This window comes from Spermophilus citellus, assembly GCF_964194105.1.
Source record: "Spermophilus citellus genome assembly, chromosome: 16".
NCBI classification, from domain to species: Eukaryota; Metazoa; Chordata; class Mammalia; order Rodentia; family Sciuridae; genus Spermophilus; species Spermophilus citellus.
In genome coordinates, this window is record NC_138196.1 from 78,655,816 (window position 1) to 78,682,674 (window position 26,859).

Consider the following 26,859-nt stretch of genomic DNA (forward strand, 5'->3'; position numbering starts at 1 on the left):
GAAGTTTTTAATTTCCTCCTTGATGTCTTCTATAACCCATTGATCATTCAGTAACCTATTGTTCATTCTCCAAGTGATGCATGATTTTTCCTTCCTTCTTTTATTGTTGATTTTCAGTTTCATTCCATTATGATCAGATAAGATGCATGGTATTATCTCTACTCCTTTATATTGTCTAAGAGTTGCCCTGTGACATAATATATGATCTATTTTTGAGAAGGATCCATGTGCTGCTGAGAAAAAAGTGTAACTACTTGATGTTGGGTGGTATATTCTATATATGTCAATTAAGTCTAGGTTGTTAATTGTGTTATTGAGTTTTATAGTTTCCTTATTTGACTTTTGTTTGGAAGATCTGTCCAGTGGTGAGAGAGGTGTGTTGAAGTCTCCCATGATTATTGTATGGTGGTCTATTAGACTCTTGAACTTGAGAAGAGTTTGCTTGATGAACATAGCTGCACCGTTGTTTGGGGCATATATATTTATGATTGTTATGTCTTGTTGGTGTATGGTTCCCTTGAGCAGTATGCAGTGTCCCTCTTTATCCCTTTTGATTAACTTTGGCTTGAAATCTATTTTATTTGATATGAGTATGGACACTCCTGCTTGTTTCCGCAGTCCATATGAGTGGAATGATTTTTCCCAACCTTTCACCTTCAGTCTATGTATATCTTTTCCTATCAAATGCATCTCCTGTAGGCAGCATATTGTTGGGTCTTGTTTTGTGATCTATTCAACTAGCCTGTGTCTCTTAATTGGTGAGTTTAAGCCATTAACATTTAGGGTTATTATTGAGATATGGTTTGTTCCTCCAGCCATATTTGTTTATTAATGTTACTAAACCTGATTTGTTTTCCTCTTTGATTACTTTCCCCCCTTTACTGTCCTACCTCCCACTGTTGGTTTTCAATGTTATTTTCCATTTCCTCTTCCTGTAATGTTTTGCCAAGGATTTTTTGAAGAGATGGTTTTCTAGCTGCGAATTCTTTTAACTTTTGTTTATCATGGAAGGTTTTAATTTCATCTTCCATCCTGAAGCTTAATTTTGCCGGATACACGATTCTTGGTTGGAACCCATTTTCTTTCAGTGTTTGAAATATGTTATTCCAGGATCTTCTAGCTTTCAGAGTCTGTGTTGAGAGATCAGCTGTTATCCTGATTGGTTTACCCCTAAATGTAATCTGCTTCTTTTCTCTTGTAGCTTTTAAAATTCTCTCCTTATTCTGTATGTTGGGCATCTTCATTATAATGTGTCTAGGTGTGGCTCTCTTATGATTTTGCACATTCGGCGTCCTGTAGGCTTCTAGGATTTGGGATTCTGTTTCATTCTTCAGGTCTGGGAAGTTTTCTCGTATTATTTCATTGAATAGATTGTTTATTCCTTTGGTTTGGAGCTCTGTGCCTTCCTGTATCCCAATGACTCTTAAGTTTGGTCTTTTAATGTTATCCCATGTTTCTTGGATGTTCTGCTCATGGTTTCTTAGCAGACTTGCTGAGCTGTCTGTGTTCTTTTCAAGTTGAAATACTTTGTCTTCATTGTCTGATGTTCTATCTTCTAAGTGATCTACTCTGCTGGTAGTATTCTCAATTGAGTTTTTAAGTTGGTTTATTGCTTCCTGCATTTCTAGGATTTCTATTTGTTTGTTTTTTATTACCTCTACCTCCCTGTGAAATTGATCTTTTGCTTCCTGGATTTGTTTATGTAGTTCCTTGTCAAAGTGATCTTTCATTGTCTGATTTTGCTGTCTAATGTCTTCCTTGAGACTCCAGATCATCTGAAGTATATCCTGAATTCTTTATCTGACATTCCATCTGATGCAGCTATTACCTCTTCTAAAGTTGAGTTAACCTGCATTGCTTGTGGTCCTTTCTTTCCTTGTCTTTTCATACTGCTCGCGTTTCTTTCTGCTTGGTGAAACTGTTGTGTTTTTGAAATTTTCCACCTATTTATTTATATTGCTCTTGTATATTTGGGAGATCTCCCTTGCAGGGTGGGTAGTGGCTGTGCTCCTCCTCTAATTAGGGTGATCTGTCTACCACGCTGGTCGGTCGCAGGTCTGCCCACCCTGCGGGCGCGGGTGGCGGCTCTGCTCTGCCCCCACTCCAATTGTGGTGACGTAACTACCACGCCCTCGGGTCGTTGGTCCTGATCTGGATGTGGGCGGCAGCTCTGCTCCGCCCCTACTCCAATTGGTGTGATGTGTCTACCACGCTGGTCGGCCTCTAAGCCTGTTCCACCGGTGGGTCGCAGTTCTGCCTACCTTGCAGGCTCGGGCGGCAGTTCTGCTCAGCCCCCACTCCCAGTGGGGGTACCTGACTGCCTCTCCAACGGGTCGCTGGGCCTTTTCCGGACACGGGCGGTGGCTCTGCTCCACCCCCACTCCAACCAGTGTGACGTGACTGCCTCGGTGTTACTTGTCCACCACACTGGCAGGCTGCCGGGCCTGTCCTGCCAGTGGGTCGCAGGTCTGCCTACCTTGCAGGCTCAGACGGCGGCTCTGCACAGCCCCCACTCCAAATGGGGTGATTTGGCTACCGCGCCGTTGGGTTGCTGGTCCTGTTCCAGGCGAAGGCGGCTACTCTCCTCGGCCCCAGCTGCAGTTGGGGTGTCGTGATACCACACCGGCGGGTCACTTGGCCTGCTCTGGGCACAGGCGGCAGCTCCACTCTGCCCCCGAGGCCCCCACAGCCCCCAGCAGGACCCGGACCGAGAAGCAGTCCCCGCAGGTTCCCCAGCCTTGGGCCAAAGCAGCTTCGGGAGCCAGAACCTGGCCTCTCCGATCCCGGCCACGCTCTGCTAGGAGCAGGCTCCACAGAGCGACCCCCGCGGGTTCCCCAGCCCCAAGCCAAAGCAGCCCTGGGAGCCCGAGCCCGGCCGCTCCAAACTCTCCCAGCTCGGTGCACGCTCCGCTAGGAGCAGGCCCAAAGACGCAGTCCCCACGGGCTCCCCAGCCCCGGGCCAAAACTGTTCCGGGAGTCAGAGCCCAGCCACCCCTCAGCGCACGTTCCACTTGGAGCTGGCCTCAGCACGCAGTCCCCGCAGGTTCCCCCGTCCTGGGCCAAAGCAGCCCAGGGAACCAGAATCCGGACGCTCAAAGCCCGGCGCACGCCTTGCCAGGAGTGAGCCCCGAGGAGTATTCTCCTCAGGTTCTCCAGCCCCGAGCCTGAGCGATCTGTCTGCGAGACACAGGCAAATACCAGCCTGAAATCACCTGTTCCGTAGCTGAATGAGCTGAGATCAGTAGAAAACAGGGATGATTCCATCAGCTCTCCAAGATGGCGGCTGCTGTCCTCCTCCGTGGTCCGACCGGTGTCAAGAACTGAACTGGACCCCTCCTCTCCTCTGTCTCAAAGCCGGAACTCAGCACTAAGCACGGCCATTGCACCGCTGGCAGGAGCCCCCAGAATCCGCATCGCTGTACTCCCGCCCCGGTACCTTGCCACTACCCAGCGCGCGCCGCAGACTCCATCCGCAGGGCGGTCCGCCGACCAGGCTCTGCTACCCTCCGTGCGGAGAAATCGCCCGCGACCGAGCCCCCGCAGCCAAACCCCGCGCGATGTAAATCCGTCCTCTAGATTCTGGAGCACCTCAATTTCACTGGAAATTCCCAACAAGGTAGTCTTCAGCCGTTTCACCTCGTCTTTCTCCCGCACGGTGACACAGCGCACTGGGGTGATGCACTCCCATCGCCGCCATCTTCCCTTCTTCCCAAAATTTTCATTTTAAAATAACTCTTTTGAAACATATGCTATTCGCAATGCTTAGCAAATTTTTGGCAGCTGAAATAAATTCAACTGATGTATTTAAAGAGAGCCATTGCTTCCCATTTTTAATTGTGTAAAGTCTAGCTAAAAATGTACACACGTCTAGATTCCATCCTGCAACATATTATCTATGTGCCTCACAAAAGAAAACTTTGAACCCTACCTTTTTTGTCCCTAACTGCACTGGGACTGATAATATTGTTCCTTCCCTTCTTTACATGACTCTTTAAAGAATCTGATTTTCCTGTTGAGCACATGCACACCACTAAGTGTTTTATCCTCATGAAGTTGGTATCACAGGTTTGGACTTCATGCCATTACTTTGCATCTTTCTGTCCTTAAGTAACTGTAGGTTCACAGTTGTGGAAATCACGGCAGGGGTGATGGAGAGGATCCCTGTAACTTTCAGCTCGCTTCCACAAGGCAACATCTGCCGTGACGTAAAAATCTGCAGTACAAGATCAAAATCAGGAAATTGAACATTGGCAAATTCATGCCCTTTATTCAGGTTTCATCTGTTTTACAGAAATTCATAGTGAGGGATGAGGAAAGGTCCATGAGTCATCATCTTAGGACTGTTGAATTTTCCCAGTAATGAATTTAGAATGTCTCTTAATTTATTTTAGTCTTTGATTTTTTTTTCTTTCTGCTAGTTTACTAGAATCTGTGTGCAAGGGGCCTCTTCCTTTTGCTAAATACATCCCTAAATACTGTGTTTTCAAGGCTATCATGAACACAATAGTTTTCTAAATTTAATTTTCACATTGTTGCTGATCTGTAATTATCAAAACAAAATTATAAATGAGGGTTTTTATTACTTTTTAACTTTTTTATTTGTTCTTTTTAGATATACACTAGAGTATATTTTGACATCTTATACATACATGGAGTATAACTTATTCTAATTAGGATCCCATTCTTGCAATTGTACGTGATGTGGAGTTGCACTCGTCGTGTATTCATATATGAACATAGGAAAGTGATGTCCCATTTATTCTACTGTCTTTCCCATTTCCCTCCCCCATACCTCCCCTCCATTCCCCTTTGTCTAATCCAATGAAGAACTTCTGTACTTCCCCTCCCTTGTTATGGTTTAGCATCCACATATCAGAGAGAATATTCAGTCTTTGGTTTTGGGGGGACTGGTTTATTTCACTTAGCATGACAGTCTCCAGTTCCATCCATTTACCAACAAATGCCATAATTTTATTCTTCTTTATGGCTAATATTATATTGTGTATATATTCCCCATTTTCTTTATCCATTCATCTGTTGAAGGGCACCTAGATTGGTTCCATAGTTTAGCTATTGTGAATTAAGCTGCTATGAACATTGAAGTGGCCACGTCACTGTAGTAGGCTGATTTTAAGTCCTTTGGGTATACACCAAGGAGTGAGATAACTGGGTCAATGATGGCTCCATTCCTAGTCTTCTGAGGAACCTCCACACTGCTTTCCAGAGTGGTTGCACCAATTTTCAGTCCCACCAGCAATGTATAAGTGTGTCTTTTCCCCCACATCCTTGCCAACATTTATTGTTACTTGTATTCTTGATAATTGCCATTCTGAGTGGAGTGAAATGGAATCTCAGTATAGTTATAATTTGCCTTTCTCTCATTGCTAGAGATGTTCAACATCTTTTCCTATATTTGTTGACCATTTGTATTTCTTCTTCTGTGAGTACCCATTCTGTCCCTTTACCCAACAAATGATGTTTTATATTGATCTTTTTTATTAGAGCTTTATGATTATATATAGTATTGGAGTTCATCACCACAAACTCACCCAGGCATGGAAATTGATTTCAGTTCAAGATCCCCCCTTTTCCCTCCTCCTTTTCCCCTCCCCCTGCTCCCACCTTTTCCCTCCGGTTTCCCCCTCCCTTCCTCCATCTCCTTTCCCCTTTTCCTTCCACTCTACTAGACTTTCTTTGGCTCCTTTATATTAATCTTGATCTTTGGCATTGTGTGACCTTCCTGAACTTTTTTCTTCTGTGTGTGAGTTTCTTAGTCTTTATGTCTAGTATCATGTCATATGCAAGTCAGTTTCTAAGTACATGTTATTTTCCAATAGGTATGCCTTCAGTTTCTTTCTAACTTGATTGCACTTCTGGATCTCCATTAAAATGTTCACTTTTAAGTGGATAAAGAGAATATGCTTACTCCTTCCTGATTTTATGCAGAAATATTCAGCCTTTCACTCTTAAGTTTATCGTTAGCTACAGAGATTTTACAGATACTCTTCCTTCATTCCTTATTCGGTTGAGGAAGTTTCCTTCTGGTCCTGGCTTATTGAGAGCTTTCAGTTTTGCATGGAGGTTTTGTTTTTTCAAATGCTTCTTATTCCGTATTATTAAAATGAATTCATGTTTTTAGTGGGTTTTTTTTGGGGTGGGCTTTTGAAATTAATTGTTGCCTGCATCCTTTTGCAGATCTTGAATTTTTATTTACATCTATTCACTTTGGAAATGACATTCAAATATTTCTCTATTAAAATTAATGTTTTTCATTTGTGGATAAATTCTAGGGATCGGAAATGTGGAAAATTAATATGTAAATATGGAGGTAGTCATATCCTTCAATTGAAAGATGCCACTGCCATTTATGCCAACATAACTGGAGACATCTGTGTTTCTTTGGAATATAACAAGGGTCATGCAGAAATAAAGAACATGTGGGTAAAAGATGGAACTGTTTGTGCTGCAAACAAGGTTGGTGTTCTTTTCTTCCTAACTTCCTAATATTTTTTATTACATGATAAACTTAGTATTTTTCCTCAGAATTTAAGTGTGCAATCAAAATAGAAATTTAGAAAATAAGAAAAAAATACTGCAATCAGTCACCATGCATAGATGATATTACTATAATATTTCACCAATGATTTTATACTTTTCTTACCGATGCTGCACATATGCACTGAATTAAGAATCACACTGTTCATTCACTGTATTAAATTATCTCATGTTTTTAAAAATTTTTAGTTGTAGATGGACACAATACTTTTATTTAGTTTTTTTTTTTTTTTAATGTGGTGCTAAGGATCGAACCCAGTACCTCACACAAGCGAGGCAAGTGCTCTACCACTGAGCCACAACCCCAGCCCCAAATTATCTCATATTATACAGAGTACTTCAAATGTCACAAACTATCTTGTGATATCATTGATTTTAAATAGTTGTTTAAATAATATATGTCCATTAAGATAATGAAAATAAAGAATTCATAAAGCAAACAAGTTACATATCTGAAATACAATCATGCTTTGCATTTTCATGAGCCTTCCTCCATTTCCACATACATATATAGAGCTATAGACTATTTCTCTAGTATATCTTTATATTTTCATAAAATATTCCATTGTTTTATCTGCTTTTGATATTTTGTCACTCAACATTATCAGACACATGAGCTCTGTGTCAACATTTCTTGTCTTCCAAGATTTTCCCATTTTGTGAAATATTGAATACCTGTATGCATACACATAGGTACAGAAGATGGTTCAAGTTCAAATTAGTCTCATGTGCAAACTTGAAATCATAAAGCCAGAATATAGTAAACCACTTGTTGAAGAAAAGAGGGAAAGCCAAAATATACTTGGGAGCTGAAAGATATTTTTTGTGAGTAAACAGTAAGAAAAAGAAAACGACTTTCCACATTTTGGTTGTCAGCAAGTATAAGTGAAATCTAAGAATTTTGTCACATATTAATTGTCATTATGAATGTATACATATTTAAAATAGATCTTTTTTCATTTAGTTAAGGAAATATATTCCATACAAATAGTTCTATTACAACCTAACTTTGCTAAATATTTGCTCAGAAAATTGGAAAGGAGAAAAAGTATACAAAAGAAAAAATTGTAACACCAAGTGCTTGCACAAAAACTAGATCATCTTTAAGACTTTGTACTACCTTTGCTTTCATGGAATTTACTTTGCAAAAACACTTACCAAATTAAAACCCAAGACTATCTTTAGTTGTAAATTATTTCTAGGCTACATGAGTGAGGAAGAGCAAAAATGTCATGTATCTGCTATTCGTTAGTGGATGATGATCAAGCCAGCTACTCTTTGAGTACTTTGACAATTTTTATGTGTTCATTGTTTTTGGAATAGCTCATATGTGAATGTTCATTTGGATTTGAATGAATACATTATCATGAGAAATTTTTAAATTCCTCTTGTCAGCAAAGAAAGGGTAAGAGATTTGGGTACTAGTGAATAAGTGTAAAAATTTTGAACATTACCTCTTCCTTTATAGCTATCCCTGAAAGGAATGTAACCAAGAGATGTGTAGTTAAAGGATCTGAAACTTCACAAACAAAGTATCAGCCCAAACAGCGATAGGAAAACAGGGGAAAGAAGAAGGGAAGGGCCAGAGATCTTAAGGACACAGGGAAGATCTGTAGAGAAGGAGTAGAGAGAGAGAGAAGGAAGGACGGGAAAGAGGGAGGATATGAGGAATCCATTTTTAAAAATTATGCTTTGTGCATATGTCGCTATACCACGGGGAATTTCACCTTTATATGCACGTGGAAAGCACCAATCAAAAATCAACAAATAGACGGGTGAAAGAAGGACCAGCGGAGGAAGGAGAATGGGAGGAGGGAGGAGGGCAGGGAAAAAAGGGGCAATGCGAACTGGGACGTGAAATCAGATGCCACGCGTGTTCGACTTTGTCAGGATCCACCCGACGACTCTGCTTATCTATAAGGCTCTAATAAACATATTTCTTGAGGCAGACCAGGGTGGGAAATATCCATACATGAATCAAAGAGGGCAAATGAAGAAGTCAGAGAGGAATAGAATGGAAACAAGAAAGCCCCCACACTTGCTGTCTTATGACATGGCACCCCACTCTGGCTGACTGACCCCACCAGGGACCCCATGAGGAACATGGCATTGCCTCTGACAAGTTAATGACAAGGAAGACCACCTCAACACTCTGGGATTTTTTTTTTACCCACCCTCAACTTAGAAATTTAACAGCTGAAGAATGTGAAAATATCTTTAAAATTGGGGGCAACATGATTTTTTATTTGCCTCTAAAAATTATCATCAAGGTGGGGAAACATGGGGATGTAGCTGAGTTCAGTGGCAGAGCACTTGCCTAGATGCGCACGGGCCTGGGTTCAGTCCTCAGCCCCAGAAAGAGTGACTGGTTTCAAATTCCTAAAGGGAAAGCATTTGTGCACTCATATAAAAGAACAAAGCCAGAAGACGTAGGCAAGTGGCATGTCACACTGCTGCCAGGAGCTGAGCAGGTGGAAGTGCACTGGCTGCACCTGCAACACCACACCCACCCTGTCATAGTGAGCCCCAGCTGGAATCCATGTTAAAGGTCAAAAGTGTAGGGTGTTTATCACTGTGTCCCCAGAGACTATCCCATTAGTTGTATTTTGCAAATCATAGATCTCTAATTGAAAATGTATTCTGTGACATTTATGTGTTTTGTAAAAAAAAAAAGTCTCTTATTGTGAAAAATAAATTTCATATTATTATGAATACTATTTTATATTATGATGAAATAGTTTTATATATATATTTCATATGTCATGAAATAATGGCTATCTTGGCTGATTCATTCTGTGTTTTATGCATAGTTAATCCCTTTTTAAATTTCTAACTTTTATTGAAAAATTTTGTCATAGATATTTAAGGTGTACAACATGACAGGTGATATACATGTACATAGTGAAATGATTACTAGAAATAAACTGATTAACCTGTCCACCACTTTCTCAGCTACCTGTATGTGCGAGTCTGTGTGTTAGTTATGAGCACCTGAAGTCTGGTCTTTTAGCAAGTTTTAGTGTATAATATTAGAACAACAATCCTTGTACTGTCCATGAGAGCTCTAGACTTATCCTATATAACTGTGAGTTTGTACCTCCATCTCCTCCTCCTCACCCCTGGTAACCTCCCTCTTGCCCTCCATTTCCAGGTATTTGAGTTTTTCTTTTTTATTCCCACACATAAGTGACATCTTGCAGTATCTGTCTTTCCGTGTCTGCCTTATTTCACTCAGCATAATGCTCTGTACGTTCATTCAGCAGTTCCTTTTCAAGGCTGAAAAATATCCCATTTTGTAGATAGATGGAAGGTAGATAAATACCACAATTTTGTTTTCCAAAAGAAACACATCAAGTGCTGTCCATCAAAGCAGTGTGTTATGAACCTTAAATAAAGATTTAAAAAGTTAAAATGATTAACTATGAATGAAACACAAGATGAATAAATGAATCCAGACAGATTTGATACATTTAAAATCTGTTGATAGGCTCTCAGGTTGCTTGGCTGTTGTGACTCATGGGTAATGAACACGGAAGTGCTGATTTCGTTCCCTTGGGTATGTGCTCTGGAGTGGGTTTGCTGATTCATACAGTAGTTCCAGTTTTGGTGTTTTGAAGGATTTCCATATAGTTTTCCATAGTGTCTGTTGTTAACTCACACTCGCACCAACAGGGAATAAGGTCCCCCTTTGTCCTCATCCTTGCCAACGTATTTCTCTCAATGTTGAGCATCCTAATAAGTGAGTTGATATGCTATGGTGGCTTTGTTTTGCATCTCCCTGATGATTAGACCAAGAACTATATACCTGTTGGCCACTTTTATATCTTCTTTGAGAAATGTTTATTTGTCCCTTTGCCCATTTCAATCAGATTACTATAAATATGTATTTTTGCCACTGTGTTGTATGAATTCCTTACATATTTTAGATATTAACCTTTTATAAGATATACAGCTTGCAAATTTTTTCTCTCAAGCCTCAGGTTGCCTTTCCATTTCGTTAATTGTATCTTTTGCTTTGCAGAAACTCTTTAGTTTCTCTTGTTGATTTTTGCTATTGTTGCTGTATTGTGAATGTAATATTCAAAAGCTAATTACCAGGCCAATACCAAGGAACTTTCCCTATGTTTTCTTCTGGAAGTTTTATGGTTTCATTTTGAGCTTGCTTTTGTGTATGGTGTAAGAAAGGGGTCCAGTCGGATTCTTCTGCATGTGGATATAGTTTTCCTAGCACCACTTACTGAAGACACCATTCTTTCCTCATTGTGTCTTCTTCATGGCTTTGTCCAAAATCCATTGAGCATGCATGCTTAGGTTTATTTCTGGGCTCTCTATTCTGCTAACCCCTTTATTGTATGTATTCTGTAAGTGTTCTGCTTCACCTCCTACCCTCTCAGTCATGGAAACACTGTGTCCAGAATGCACTATCTTCATCTGCTGAGTAATTGAATAGGTTACACTTAGAGACATTCTTGGCTGATGGGGGTGGTAATATGTATTATTCTCATACCTTGAGTTTAGCGATTTCACCACTTCATCTACAAAGCTGAACATGGCCTGCCAACTATTTCTGTGGTAAAATATGGATAGCATAAACTTTGTCACTGCAATCCTGTTTGAGTTTAGAGTTCAGGAACATCAGTGCATGCTCCATTGCTAGAGACTTCTCATCATCCTATGCAATTCATTAAACCCCAGTAACCTCTCTTCAGAGACGCTGCTCACCACTATTACACTTTCTTACTCTCTGAATTTAAATATTCTAGGTACCTCCTGCAAGTAGAACCATACAAGATACGTATGGTCTGGCTTATTTCACCTGCATAACACTTTCCAGGTTCACGTGTGTTTGTAGCATGTATCAGAATTTCATTGCTTTTTTTTTTAACAAAAGGCAAATTTAATCTAATAAATAGTAAATTAAATTATCATGGGTGAGATCCTTTACCTTTTCTTTTTTAAATTTTATTATTATTTTTTAAATACACGACAACAGTGAAATGCATTACAATTCTTATTACACATATAGAGCACAATTTTTTCATATCTCTGTATATAAAGTATGTTCACACTAATTTATGCCATTATACATGTACTTTTTTACATTACAATTCTTAATGCACATATATACCACAATTTTTCATATCTCTGTAAATAGGGTATGTTGACACCCAAACACCCAATTCAAGTCTTCATACATGTACTTTGTAAGGGTGAACAGCATTCCATTTTCTTTTTTTTTTAATACCACATTTTCTTTATTGATTCGTTAAGTTTTCCTGATAAACTGACCTTTGTCCATATAGATTGTCCTTCTCTATCTCTTGTAATAGTACTTGATTTAAGTACTTCTTTTTATTTTAAAGAGAGAGTGAGAGAGGGAATTTTTAACATTTATTTTTTAGTTTTCAGGGGTCACAACATGTTTGTATGTGGTGCTGAGGATGGAACCCTGGCCGCATGCATGCCAGGCAAGCACGCTACCACTTGAGCCACATCCCCAGCCCTTAAGTACTTCTTTGATATTCTGCCCATGCCTGTTCTCTTTCGATTACTATTTGCCTGGAATATCTTTTTCATTTCCCACCTGTTCGTGTCTTAGAGATCCAGTTAGTCTCTTGCAGATGGCCCTCAGCATGGCCATGATTTATGCGTTCTGCCAATCCATGCCATTAGATTGGAGAATTTAATCCATTAACATTAATGTAGTCACTGTCAGAGAATGTGTTTGTGCCACTTTCGTTGATGTTTTCTGTTTTCTGTTACTTTTTGTCTCTCATTTCTTCTAGTAGTGCCTTCTTTTGTGTTAATTGATGTTTTGTAACAGGACATTTTGATTTCCTTCTTTTTTCCTTTGATACGGTTTCCATATTTTCTTTGTGATTTAAAAGATATAAAACAATATCTCCCAAATTATAACAATCTATTTTGGATTGTCAACAAAGTAACATCTGTCACATACAAAATCTCCACTCCTTTACATTTTCACCCTCTGCTCATTTTTCATGTCAAAATATCCCATCCTACTGTGTGTACCTGTTAACAGATTTATAATTATTTTTATACATTTGTTTTTCCTACCTCATAGAAAATAAAAAGTGGAGTTGCAAATAACAATTACAATAATGCTTGTTTTTTATACTTGCTTGTTTTTTAAATATGTATATGCTTATGTAATGATCAAATCAGAGTAATTAACACATTTATCACATTAAACTTTTATCATTAAAGAATATTCAAAATCTTCTAACTATTTGAAGTATAGAATGAGCTGTTGTTAGCAGTAAGTGCTAGAACTTTTTCCTCCTTTCTAACCATAACGTTGCACCTGTTGACCAATCTCTCTCCATCTCACCTTCCCCCATATTATCTCCAGCCGCTGGTATTCTATTCTTAACTTTTATTTAACCTTTTCAGATTCATGTGTGATTGCGGTCTTTCTCCTTCTGAAGCTGCCTTACTTCACCTAATCTAATCTTTTCCAGGCTTATCCATGTGCTCACCAAAATAAGGTTTTGGTTTCATATTTCTATGTTCATCTGTTGAGGGGCATTTAAGTTGACTCCCTTGGCTGTTGTGAGTAGTGCTACAGTAGGCAGGAAAGCACAGCTGTCTCTTCAATGTATTGATATCATTTCCTTTGGACAAGTACCCAGGAGTAGAATTGTTGGATACTACGGTAGTTCTAATTTGTTTGTTTGTTTGTTTGTTTTTCTTCTCTTCCTCCTCCTCCTTCTCCTCCATATTGCTTTTCATAATGGCCACACTACTTTACATCACCAGTAATGTGTAGGAGTTCCCTTTTCTTCACATTCTTGCCAGTATTTGTTACTTTTTATCTTTTCAAACTGGGTGGGGTGATATTTTGTGGAAGTCTCTAATCTCAGTATAGTGGAGTGCTTTAGATTAAATGGTAAATCCAGGTGGCATATCACCTGTTTGACTTTCCACTTTAGGTGTGCAAGGAGAAGGAATGTGTAGACAATTCATACCTGAATTATGACTGCACACCACAAACGTGCAACAATCAAGGTGTAAGTACCAGTACCAATGCTATGAGGTAAGACTAGAAATCATTTATACTATCCCAAGAAAGCAAATGCTCCTCCACACACACATACACACACACACACACACACACACACACACACACACACACTCAGATACCCATAAGCCAACAGGAAAATCAGCCTGAGATGACCTTTTATGAACCTAGTTGAACACATATAAAAATCTAGCTGCTTTTCTTATTAGGTAATATTTTCCTGCTTTCAGGTATGCAATAACAAAAGAAACTGTCACTGTAATGCCGATTTTGTACCTCCTCAATGCCAAGAAGAAAGGGAAGGCTCAGGAGGGGGGAGCATTGACAGTGGCAATCATGAAAATACTGCTGCTGCCACTGGTGAGTATGAATGAGAAATTGCAAACATAATTCAAGTGTCGTTTTAATTCATGAAGTTTAATTAAGTGAACAGCCATCTTTGGTACACCAGTTTATATCTAGGTTGTGAGTGGACATCAAACAATAAAACACATATGTCTTTTATATTTTACTTCTGAGGGTGTCAGAGGAGTCACTGTGGTTTTTCCAGTGGAGGGACTTTAACTTGAGGCCTAAGGTAACACAATGGCAAAGATGAAGAGCTGACCCAGAGAAGGGTGGAGCCACCCAGGTGTCAACACCACCAGAGAGCCACGCCCACTCCTTGGGGCAGGAAGGACAGTCAATGGGAATGAAATTGCCAGAAGCAGCCTCGAAGCTGCAGCAGGCCTGTGCTGTCAGGGCTGGATGGGAGGACGGGGCCTTCAGAGGTTACAGGAGACACAGGGAGGAAGGAGGAGAAATACCATGGTTGCCTCATTCTCTTTTGATCCTGTAAATCATCCAGTGATCCCCACTGGACAGTCCTAACTAGAAGACAGCAGGTCAGGGGGCTTGGGAAATGCAGTCCTCTGCAGTGTTGATCAAAGCAGAGGCACTACCAGGATGGATTTTAGAGAAGGCCAGCAGAGACCAACATATCCAATAGCACCAAGGGTCAGGAGACTTGATTTACTTTATATAAACACTTAAATTTCCAGATAATTAGACCTGATTCTTCCTGACTTTTCTACATTTCATTCCGCATAGGAATAGGCTGACAAATTGGAAACATGAAGCTTTTTCCATCTTAGTAACAATTAGTTGCAATTACTGGCTTCTGCTTATGAGCACACAAGCCATTTACCCAATATGCAGTGAAGATTACTTTCCTAGAATCCAGGGTGGTGTTCGTGGCATTACTCATCAATCCAGTCCGCAGAACAGACATTCTGGGTCTCCCATGGTCTTCCTGCAGATTCTGAATTTTTAAAAATATTCAGTCTTGGAACTCTCATTCCTGACACACTTATTCTTTTGAAAATCATCTGCACTGTATGAACTTTAACGGCACTGAGACACAAAAATACAACCACTCAACTAAGCACCCCCTAAATTAATAACCCACAAAATTGTGAGAAAAATTAAATGGCTGCTATAAGTAATCAAGCTTCGAGGTAGTTTCTTATACAGCAATATCTAGCAGAAAGAATTAATACCCGGTGTAGTATATTTCTGTCACAAGAACCCAACACACATGGCCTTAGTTAGAAGTTGGAAGAAGTGACACATGATTATAAAGTGATGAATTATGTGTCATTACTGCTGCTTGTGCTGATGGAGAAAATAGAATTCAGCCTTCCTATTGATGAGAAGTGAAATGCAGGGCAAATATTAAGAATCTGGATTTTTTAAGGGAATGGGATTAAAAATAAAATTAATTTTCATTCCAGTTCTTTTCAATCAAAAACTTTTTAAAGAAATAAATGGCTAGGACTGGGGCTGTAGCTCATTGGTACAGCGCCTGCCTTGCACGTGTGAGGCACTGGGTTTGATCCTCAGCACCACATAAAAATAAATAAAGATATTATGTCCAACTACAACTAAAAAATATATTTAAAAAAAGAAATGGCTAAAGGCCAAATTTGAGATTTTTGCAAAATGAAATTTTATCTCAGATTAAAAAAAAATGTCAAGCATTTGACTATACTCCTCTCTGTTAAAACTTCAGAAAAACTTATGTTGACATCTGGTACAAGTCCCTTTACCTAAACAAAAGGCCTTCTAAGTGTTTTCTGGGAATGACTCACATTTATCATTCACCATATCAAAACAATAAAAAAATACAATTGTCTAGTTTGGTGCAAAAAAAAATCATTGACAAGATTGAATCTTTTGGGGCTGGGGTTGTGGCTCAGTGGTAGAACACTTGCCTAGCATGTGTGAGGCACTGGGTTTGATCCTTGGCACCACATAAAAAATAAAAACAAATAAATAACAGTATTGTGTCCATATATAACTAAAAATATATTTTTAAAAAAATATTGAATCTTTTAAAAAGCATCAAATTAGCTCTATCTCCAGTGCACAAAAAAAAGTATCCCCTCAAAAGAGAGCAAACCAACAGAAGACAACCTCTTCAATCTGATAAAAGAACATCAACAACAAAAAAACTTGCATTCTGCAGTTTTCCCATAAAATTGGGAGCAAAGCAGTAAAGTTAGCATTTACTATGTCTACTCAATATTTTACCTTAGGTCCTAGCCTATAAGCAAGAAGGAACAGAAAGATTAGGAAAGATGAATTCATTTATGTGCAGATTTATGTGTAGATGATTCTAGAAGGAGGTATGAGAATTCCTTCAAAATCAAAATAAATGATAATTTCCTATATAAGACATGAAAATATATATCAGTGTAATAAAAGACAATTTAACTTAATCCAAATGTTATATGTGCAGTATTTTTTGTTAGAAATAAAATCCCAAGAAAAAATTCAACTCTTCTAGGGACCACACTTTAATTCTTTTATCTATGGTATTAGAGACTACCAGGAATCGAAGGTTCTCAATTAAAAAAGCAAGAAACAGGACTATTATGTGAGCATCAAAAGAGCTTCTACTTATATTGTTAGGTTACTTACTCCATATAAAAAATGCTAATTGTAATTATTAAATAGTTTAAATTTTTATTCTAGTAGTCATAGTAAAATACAGAAGTACTCTTACTCTATTTCTGGCGATTGCCTTCTAACTGTGCTCTTCTCTCCTAGAAAGGCGCTTCATTGAGCGTACTTATTACGAGTCTAAAACTTCAAGATGGCCATTTTTCTTAGTTATTCCTTTTTTCGTGATTCTCTGTGTACTGATTGGTATGCTGGTAAAAGTTCATTTCCAAAGGAAAAAATGGAAATCTGAAGACTATACAAGTGATGAGTATGTTATTTCATATTTGCTTTGTAACTTAGATTATTCATTAGCATAATATCTTATTAATCACATCATGATAGATGGATTAGTAATAATTAAGGTTTAACTTGTCTTTACATGGAAGGATAGTACTTAATCTATTCATGATTAATGTAATAAAGAATCAACAATGATTTTAAAAAGGCCGGCAATTTTAATCTTACAAAAGCTTGAACTCTTTTAGGGGCAAAATTAAAAGGAAATGATTTCTAATTAGTTTATCTACCTCCTTTTATCATTTTGATCTTAATTATTAAATATATAGTAAACAGCAATACTTTACTTTTTAGTATTTGTATATTTCAAAGAATTTTTATATTTTATTTTGATAAATGGTAATAAGGAAGACCAGGACAGTCCCTGTTTGCACTTTTAGCTTTTTTTGTACATAAATTGAGATGTAGTTAAATTTATCCGAATTGAATTTCATAAACAATTTAATTAAATTAATACAATGAAATAAATAGAATATACTTCATGGAAATATGTTGACATTGCAGAAAGAACATGTAGCTAGTTATAATGCAGTTATCTAAATATATCAAAGATATTTTTACTTGGGGTAACTATTGTGAAAATATTAATGTCAAATAACTGAAGAAATTATAAGCTAATAAATTTGATAGAAATAAATAGGGCTAAGGATGCATGGTGAAAAAAATAAAGCTTACTAATATTTAGCTAATAATAATATGAATATTAAAAATCTTGAGTTTATTTATCAAATAACCTTATATCACTGATCCTTTTCTTTTATGTGGGTGGGGAGAGAGTTTCATTGCTAGTTTCATTGATTACCAGGTGAGGAGTGTTGGAAACCCAGCCAGCAGGTAGGAATTCAAAACTGTTTCAAGATAGAGTTTTGAAGAAAATAAAATAAAATAAAATTTTAAGGGATTTTTGTTTTCCTTTTTAAATACATAGGCAGCTTGAAAGCGAGACTGAATCCAAAGAGTAGTGTGGACAACAAGGATATCATGATATCACAGTAAGTTTCAGATACTTCAAGGGAGAGAGAGAGAGAAATGTATTAGATAAATATGTTTAATAAAATATATATTAAATAGCAATAGTTGTATAACCACATGCAATATAACTAAACTGAAGAATAGTTTTTGATACTTTAAATTACATCATTGATATGATAATGTTATAAATGATATTTGAAAGTTATTTAAAATTTCTTGCAGAATTATATTTTTAATTACTTTTTAAATTAGGTTATTCCTTTAGCTTCTGTGGATTGCAAATGTTGATTAAAGGGTATGTTTGAAGTCTACTTCCTGATAAGAGTACTCTTCTGCTCTTAGCTACATCCGGCATCATTAATTTCCTTGGCCAAACAAGTGACTTTTTATTCTTTACTCTTCTTTCAGAGCAATTATCTTCATTGAACAAGGGGAGGGAAATGAAAAAGAAAAAAACAGGCATCACCTGATTTCTTCAAACTCAAAACCTGCATATTATGATTTTCATCTGAACAGAAGCGTTTTCACATTGACTGTAAATATGTACAATTCCACAGACAATTCATTTGCAAGAAATGAATGATTATGGATTTTATATTATTTTCCTAATTATAAGTTATCTCACATTACTTTCTGTTAGCCAAAAGGTATGTTATAGGAAAGGTTATAACATAATAAATGTGATGCCATTATTAAAGACCACTTCTATGTTATAAATCGCACTGAGTGTGTTGTTATATTATACTCTGCCAATTTATAACCAATACAAAAAGGCAATGATCCTAAGATTTGGAAAAAAATTCTCATCTTTATACTGCCTACAAAAGACACATTTTCAGATACATAAAGGTTCAAAGTAAAGGATGGTAGAATTTATACCATAGGAACTTTATACAAAAGAAAGTTGATAGACTTTGATAGCATTCACAGTGATATAAGGAGAATGTATCCTAATGCAAAAGGTCAATCTGAGAGGAAGGCGTAATAATAAAAATTATGATAATTTAATACTTTTTAAAAAGCAGTGCCAGGTTTGAGACCAGGGCCTAATTCCACCCTGAACTACATCCCCAGCCTCTATGACTTTCATATAACTTCAACATATGTGAAATGAGGATTGACAAGACCAAAAGAAAAAGAAAATAAATTATCCAATTTAGTGAGGGATTTAAACATAATTAAACAGAAATGGTCTGCTTGATACATAGAAGACCGGGCTTGGCCACAACTGCAAAATATATACAATACACATATGAATCATTTATTGGTGTGCTGGGAAATAAAACAAGTCTTAATTTCTCAGGACTGAAATATTTCAGATTATGTTCTCTAAATGTAAGATAAACATATTATAAAATGCAATAATCTTCAAGTATTTGAAATAAGCAATATATTTCTAAATAATCCATAGGTCAACAAGTACATTCAATGGAACTTTAAACATACTTTGAACCGTATTCTATAAAAATGTTATAGAAAAAAGAAATTCGCTGTTTAGCTAGCTAGCTAGCTAGGCCTTGCTTAGAGGAAATCTAAGCCACTTGAAGATGTTAATGGAAAAGCATATTAGATTTTAAAAAGTGATTGAAATTAGAAAATAATTGAGAAACAAAAATTAGTAGATATCTACAATATTGAGAATAAAGAAGTTCAATCTTATTTATTTGGGAAAACCAATCAAATTCAAAAACCTCTTTAGAACATGTTCAAGGTGGAGAAAAATTTTGAAGACAGATAGTAGCAGTATCTGGAATGAAATGACACACAGAGTCACTACAAATAAGAATGTTAAATTTTTAGATGAAATAGAAATGTTTTTGTAGAAAGACCCTTTTTCAAAACTGACTTAAGAAGAACTTACTATCTGACTTAATATCTACATAGAATTGCAGCTTCTTAAAAAGAAATCATAATCATAATTAAAAGTAACTTTGTTTTTTTTAAAAAAAAAAAAAAGAGTTCCAGGTCTTGGATAGCTTCCTCAATAAAATCTAGCAAACGCTGAAGAAGATGTAACATCAATCCTACATATTGCATGAGGCCAGCAAACACATGGCAAAACATGCATGGTAAGGAAAGAAATCCTTCCAGATGCTGCAGCCCGGGCAACCTGAAGACGCTGATGAAATAGGTAGGATACAAGAGGACAAATACTGTGTCCGAGGTGTCTGCAGTCTGGATCACACCATCTGATTAAATTCAACACAGGTGACTGATTTACAAAACATACGTACAGAAAACACAAATAGAATAGGAATCGATTTGTAATTTCTTAAACTAATGAAAAGAAAACATGTCCAACATTCACCATAATTAATAGAATTACTATGGTCTGCCCTCTGATATTGTGAACAAGCTAAAGATACTTGATGTTTTAGTCAGCTGGGAGCCACTGTGACCAAAAAACCCTGACTAGAGGAGGATGGTGAGGTGTTCCTGCCCCTGATGTCTGACCAGGTCACCGTGGGGGGTGTTGTGGCAGGGCTGACACATCTGGAAACCAAAACCAAGGGGTGCCATGGCTGCCCTGATCCTGGGAATATTAATGTGGTTAACAGGAAGCATGTCAATCCAAACTAAAAACAGAGGTTGTTACAATGTACGGGAACTTTCCCAGAATGAGACCAAGAACATGACAAAAAAAAATGTCCTGAGATTCGTTTTAAGACTAACATTACCAAGAATACAAGTAAACACAAATACATAGTTCCAGACCAGGATTTGTGGGAAAGGCTTAGATTACAGAACTCTTTGCTCCACAGTTGACATTTTCTGCTAGGTCTCCTCATCCAAAAGCGCAACCTGTATGTAAGCCTAATCACAGGGAAAGAATTGTTGTGCCCACAGTGCGAGGCCCGCCATTTATAGCTTATTTAATTAAAGGAAGACTGTGGTCCCCTCCTAGGGGCAGGGAAGCTAATAAGAATGCGTTCTCCTGACCGACAGACCCTCCCTCGCCATTTACGGGGATCTATGAAGAAAATGGAAGACTTGTAGTTAATGTAAATGGAGAACGGACTGAGCACAGAATCGGCCCTTTATTCAGAGGTTACAAAGGTTCAAGAATTGGTGTACCTTGACCAAGGAACAAAGAATCAGCTCAAAGTTAATCACAGCTTAGTAAAAGATCAAAAGGAAAAGCAAAAGTAGAAGCGTGGTCTATGTTCCATGTAAAAGTAGAAGGCATGCTAAAAGGTTGTGTAACTCCCAAGGAAAATATGTAAGTCGGGAAAATCAGGCCCTAAGGCCACTTGTGACCATCTGAAAAAGTGTATTTAAGAATAAAAGGCTCTGCAGGGAGCAGCAGATCTTTCTGAAGACTGCCTGAAGTTGCAACCACCACGGGGTTTCGTCTTGCTGCTTTTGCCGACACCACTCTTCCTTCAGGATTCCCTGGATGTTGCTGGGGCAGGACCCTGGCAGGAGGAAAAGTTAATTTGGGCTCTTGGCTTTCAAGGTTCTGTCCTTGGCCAACTCCACTGCTCCGGGCCTGAGATGAGGCGGAACAGCATGGCGTAAAGGCGTGGTGGAGGAAAGCAGCTCAGAACAGGGCAAACAGGAAGAGAGAGAGCTCTGCTCAACAGAAGCAAAATATAAACCCCAAAGGCACCCCCCCACCCCCCACCCCACCCCCTTACCTACTTCCTCCAGCCACACCCTACATACTACAGTTACCACCCTGTTAACCCATATCAATGGATTAATCCACAACTCTCATAATCATTTCTTGCATTGTCTCACACATGGTTTAGACAGGGTACACCTTATATCTAAAGCATGATACTTGCTATTAACATTTTTAAATGTTTTTGTGTTAAATATGGTAATGGAAATACAGAAAATAAACTTTAGGAAAGATCTTTATCTAAAGATAACTTTATTGTATGCAGTAGGCCTCCATCTCTTATCTGCAAAAGAATATTTTCAAGACATCTTTTAAATTCTGTCATTTGTCACTAAACACAATGATCTTCATTTCCATCCATGCTGTCACAATGACAGGATAACATTCTTTTAAAGACTGCTTAGTATTCCATTGTGCATAATTACCACATTTTCTTTATCCACTCATTCACCGATGGACATGTAGATTGATTCCCATGTTGGCTTGGCAGGTATCTCCTTCACATTGATTTCATTTCTTTTGGATATATATACCTGGTAGGGACATTGCTGGATCATTGAGGTGCCTTCATACTGCATTCTGTAATGGTTATACTGATTTACATTCCTAACAACAGTGTTTTATTGTTCCTTTTTCTCAACATGTTTTTTAACTTATTACTTTCGGATAATAACCATTCTATTTGGAATGGGGTAGTATCACATTTACCACTTGGATTGCATTTCCCCAATGACTAGTAATGTTGAGCATTTACTGTATGGCTTCTTTTGAGAAATGTCTGTTGAGGTGATTGGACCATTTTAAATTTGGGTTATTTGTTTCCTTGCTATTGAGTTGATTGTCTTATTATTTTGGATATTAACCTCTTACCAGATATAAAGTTTTAAAACATACTCTCCCATTCGGTAGGTTTCTTCCCTTTTTTGATTATTTCCTTTGCATTTTAGTTTGACCTAACCCCATTTGTCCATTTTTGCTTTTGTTGCTTGCACTTTTGAGGTCTTATCCAAAATAAGTTTTCTAATAATAGTAGTTTCAAAGTTTCAGGTCTGATATCTAGATTTTAATATATTTTAGTTTATTTTAGTATATGGTAGAAGATAAATGTCTAATTCATACTTCTGCATGTTGTTATTCAGTATTCCCATGAGCCTTTATCAAAGAGTGGATCCTTTCTCTATTTAGTGTTCTTGGCATCTTTCTAGAAAACAAGGTGACGGTAAATGTGTAGATATATTTTGGGGATTTCTATTCTCTTCCATTGATCTATGTATCCATTTTTATGCCAGTACCATGCTGTTCAGTTGTTGTAGCTTTTTAATATATTTTGAAGTCAGGTCATATAATGCCTACAAAGAATAACTTTGTTCTCTTTGCTCAGAATTGCTTTTGCTATTCAGGGTTTTTGTGGATTTTGAAAATTTTAGAACTTTTATGTTTCTGTAAAGAATGTATTTTGGCCTTTTGTGGGGCAAGAGCGGGTACCAGGGATTGAACTCAGGGGGCACTCTACCATTGAGCCACATCCCTAGCCTTTTTGTGGTATTTTCATTTATTTTGTCTTTTTCAAGTTATTAACATCTTGCAGTTCTCAGCATACAGATATTTTATCTCCTTAGTTAAACATTTATATTTTGTATCTACTGTAAATGGAATTGTTTTCTTGACTTCTTTTTCAGATATTTCAAAATTGGTGTACAGAAATGACACAGGATTTTGTGTACTAATTTTGTATCCTGCTATTTGCTTGACTAATTATGTCTAACAGTTTTCCGGGGAAGTCTTTAGGATTTTCTAAATGTAAGATCATGACATCTTCAAACAGGGATAATTTTAGTTTTTCCTTTCCAACTCAGAATTTTTTCTCTGGCTTAGTTTATTTATCTAGGACATCTAGAACAAACACACTTCAAAAATATTACGGGTTTGATTCCAAACCACAGCAATAAAATAAACATCACAATGAGTCACATGAGTCTTTTGGTTTCCTAGTACATATAAAAATGATGTTTGCATGCTATTATGGTACAATAATAACATGATGCCTAAAACAATGTGCATACCTTATTTTAAAATATTCTACCATGTATGTATAATATGTTAAAATATATTATACTATCTTGTATATCTAAAATGAACAAAAAATAAAAATATTCTATTCTGAAAGAATTGCTAATTAGCATCTCTGCTGTTGAGAAAATGGTGTCAATAGACTTGCTTAAGGCAAGATTGTCACAAAGCTTTAATTTGTAAAGGATGTACTATCTGTGATGTGCAATAAAACAGAGAATACCAGTATAATGTTGAGTAGAAGTGTTGGGAGTGGACATCCTTGCCTTGTTCCAGATCTTAGGGGTAAGCTTTTCACTTCCTCTTTTCCATATGATGTTAAAAGTTTATCAAAAATGACCTTTGTTATTTGGAGATACATTCCTTCTATCCATGATTTGTTGAGAGTTTTTTATCATGAAGGGATGTTGAATTTTGTAGAATACTTTTTCTACATCTATAGAAGTGCTCTAAGGGTTTTGTCCTTCGTTCTGTTAACGTGATGCATCATATTTATTGATTTGTATTGATTGGTCATGGTGGGTTGATGTCTTTTTGCCATGGTATTGAATTTGGTTTGACAGTATTTTCAGGATTTTTGAATCTATGTTCATCAGGGATTTGGGTCTGTAGATTTTTTTTCCCCCTGCATCTTTTGTCTGGTTTTCATAGCAGGGTAATGGTCAGTCTCACTTTCTGGGATAAATTGAGAAGAAGTGGTATTAATTCCTTAAATGTTTGGTAGAGTTCGGCAGTGAAGCCATCAAATCTTTGGTGGGGCACTTTTTATTACTGATTAGATGTTTTTGTTTTTTATTGACTTATTTGGATTTTCTAGTTCTTTACAAGGCAGTCGTGGTTGATTGCATTTTTCTAGAAACTTATCCATTTCTTCTAGGTTATCCGGTTTGTTTGTGTATAATTCTTGGGTAATTATGGTCTCATGATCCTTTCTGTGTCTGTGGTATCAGTTGTCATGTCTCCTTTTTTAATCTCTGATTTTACTTATTTGATTCTTCTTTCTTAGTTATTCTACCTAAAGATTGGTGAATTTTATCTTTTTTCAAAAAAAAAAATCAACCCTCCTTTTCATTTATCTTTTGAATGTTTTTTCCCCTCTAATTCTTTCCACACTGATCTTTCTTACTTTCTTACTTTACCAATTTTGACTTGTTAGTTTTGTTATTCTATTCCCTCAAGGGGAAGTGGTGTTAGGTTATTTATTTGCGATATTTCTTCTTTTTTCAATATAGGAATTTATTTCTATAAAGTTCCCTCTTGGGATAGCTATGATTTGGGTATGTCCCATAGACTTTATGGTATAATGTGTTTTCATTTTCATTTGTCTTGAGTAATTTTTTTAGTTGTAAATGCACATATGTCTTTATTTTTATTTTATTTATTTTTATGTGGTGCTGAGGATCAAATCCAGGGCCTCATGTGTGCGAGGTAAGCGCTCTGCCACTGAGCTACAACCCCAGCCCTGTCTTGAATAATTTTTTAACTTCCCTCTTAATTTTTTCATTGACTCATTTGTTATTTAGAAGCCCGTCATTTAACCTTCATGTCTTCATAAAATTACCAAATTTTCCTCCTCTTGTTAATTTCTTCTTTTATACCACTTGGTTAGAAAAGGTATGATTTCAGTCTTTCTGAATGTGTTAAGATTTGCTTTGTGGTTTCACATCTGATCTGTGCCAGAGAATGTTCCACAAGCAGTTGAAAAGAATGTGCATGTAACAGCTGTTCATTGAAATGTTTTGCAATGTATGTCTATTGTAGGGACAAAGGAGGCAGGGCACCGAAGATAGCCGGAAACAGTTTTATTTGGCTGCAGCCAGGTTCAGAGGGCACAGCTTTTGCTGTAATCCATCAATCCCCTGAATCCCGAGTTCAGGGAGTTTCAGAGTTTTATACCCAGCATGTAAGGGGAGGGGCTCAGAAGTTCACAGTCTGCAGAAGTTCACATAAAAGCAGCTTTTTCTTTCACTGTTCTGGGCAAGTTAACCCTTCAAGGACAGCACCTGAGAAGGGGAGAGCTTCTTCTCTTCTTTCTATCCTCCCCCTGCCAGCTGTTACCATGGAGCCCAATTGTAACTTATCTTAAAAATGTAGACATCTCTGTGAAGCCCAGCTCAAGGCCAGAGGCCTTGTTTGCACATTTCTTCAAAGTACTATACTGGATATGTTTGTGAAAACTAGTAAGGGGGTGTCCAGCACCTGGAGTGCTGGTATCTTCTCGGCCAGTGGCCAAGTAAACAGGGTGACACGAAAATAGGAAGTTTATCTACATTGAACTCTTTTGCAGAGACTCTTTTGGTGACAGTCCTAAAATCAGCCATGGTGAAGATGGCTTTTCTGTGGAGAAAGGGTGTGCCACTTCATGTCAAGTCTATTTGGTCTAGAATGCATTTTAATGCCACTGTATCTTTGCTGGTTTTATGTCTCGATGACCTATCTGTTGCTGTCAGCAGGGTTTTGAAATTCTCTACTATCATCATGTTGGAGCCTATCTCTCCCTTTAGATCATTTGCTTTAATACTTAGGTATTCCAGTGTTGGGTGTATATATCTTTATAATGTTATATCTTCTTGCTGACTCCTTTGATTATATCATGACCTTCATTGTATCTTTTTACCGTTTTTTTACTGAAGTCTATTTTATCCAATGTGAGTCTAGCTCCTCCGGATCTCCTCAGTTTCCATTGTGTGGAATCTCTTTCTTCATCCCTTAACGTGCTCTAACAGGTGAAGTGGGCTATCGTAGGCTCTGTGTTAATGAGTCTTTACCCCCCTTGATCCATTCAGCCTTCTATGTCTTTTAATTGGCAAATATAATCCATTTACATTCAAGGTGATTATTGAAGTCAAAACTTCCTACTGCCCCAGTAGGAAGCTGGGCGATAGCTGGGTCAAATGATGGTTCCATTCCCAGCTTTCCAAGGAATCTCCATACTGCTTTCCAAATTGGCTGCCCCAGTTTGCAGTCTTTTTTCTCTTTGCTGCTCTGTTAATTATTTTTCTTTTCTTTTCCTTTCTTTCTCTACTGCTATCTGCTATTGTGATGAAGTGATTTTCTCTAATAGTATGCTTGGATGACTTTTATTTTACTTTGGGTTTATCTATTATAGGTTTTTGCTTTATGATTACCATGAGTCTTAGAGAAAACATCTTCTAGTAAAAACGGATAATTTTCAGGGTGATGCCAACCCAACTTTAATTTACAGAAAATAACAAGAAGACCCACTACACTTGAACCCCACATTGTACACACAATTTGAATTTTTGATGTTGCACTTACTTTTCTGTGTTGATTATTCTTTTAAAAGTATCAT

General features: G+C 37.4%; 1 protein-coding gene across 1 annotated transcript in view; it reads left to right on the plus strand.

Moving 5' to 3' along the window:
* Positions 1 to 18,444, plus strand: part of ADAM2 (ADAM metallopeptidase domain 2) — a gene marked incomplete at its 5' end in the record, with an annotated part of 60,852 nt that extends 42,408 nt beyond the window's left edge. Inside the window, 6 exons of the mRNA XM_081269505.1 lie at positions 6,291 to 6,474; positions 13,509 to 13,586; positions 13,828 to 13,957; positions 16,688 to 16,850; positions 17,808 to 17,871; positions 18,260 to 18,444. Of these exons, the coding sequence (XP_081125631.1) occupies positions 6,291 to 6,474; positions 13,509 to 13,586; positions 13,828 to 13,957; positions 16,688 to 16,850; positions 17,808 to 17,841 (589 nt within the window). The remainder of the gene's footprint in view (positions 1 to 6,290; positions 6,475 to 13,508; positions 13,587 to 13,827; positions 13,958 to 16,687; positions 16,851 to 17,807; positions 17,872 to 18,259) is intronic.
* Positions 18,445 to 26,859: the final 8,415 nt, after the last annotated feature.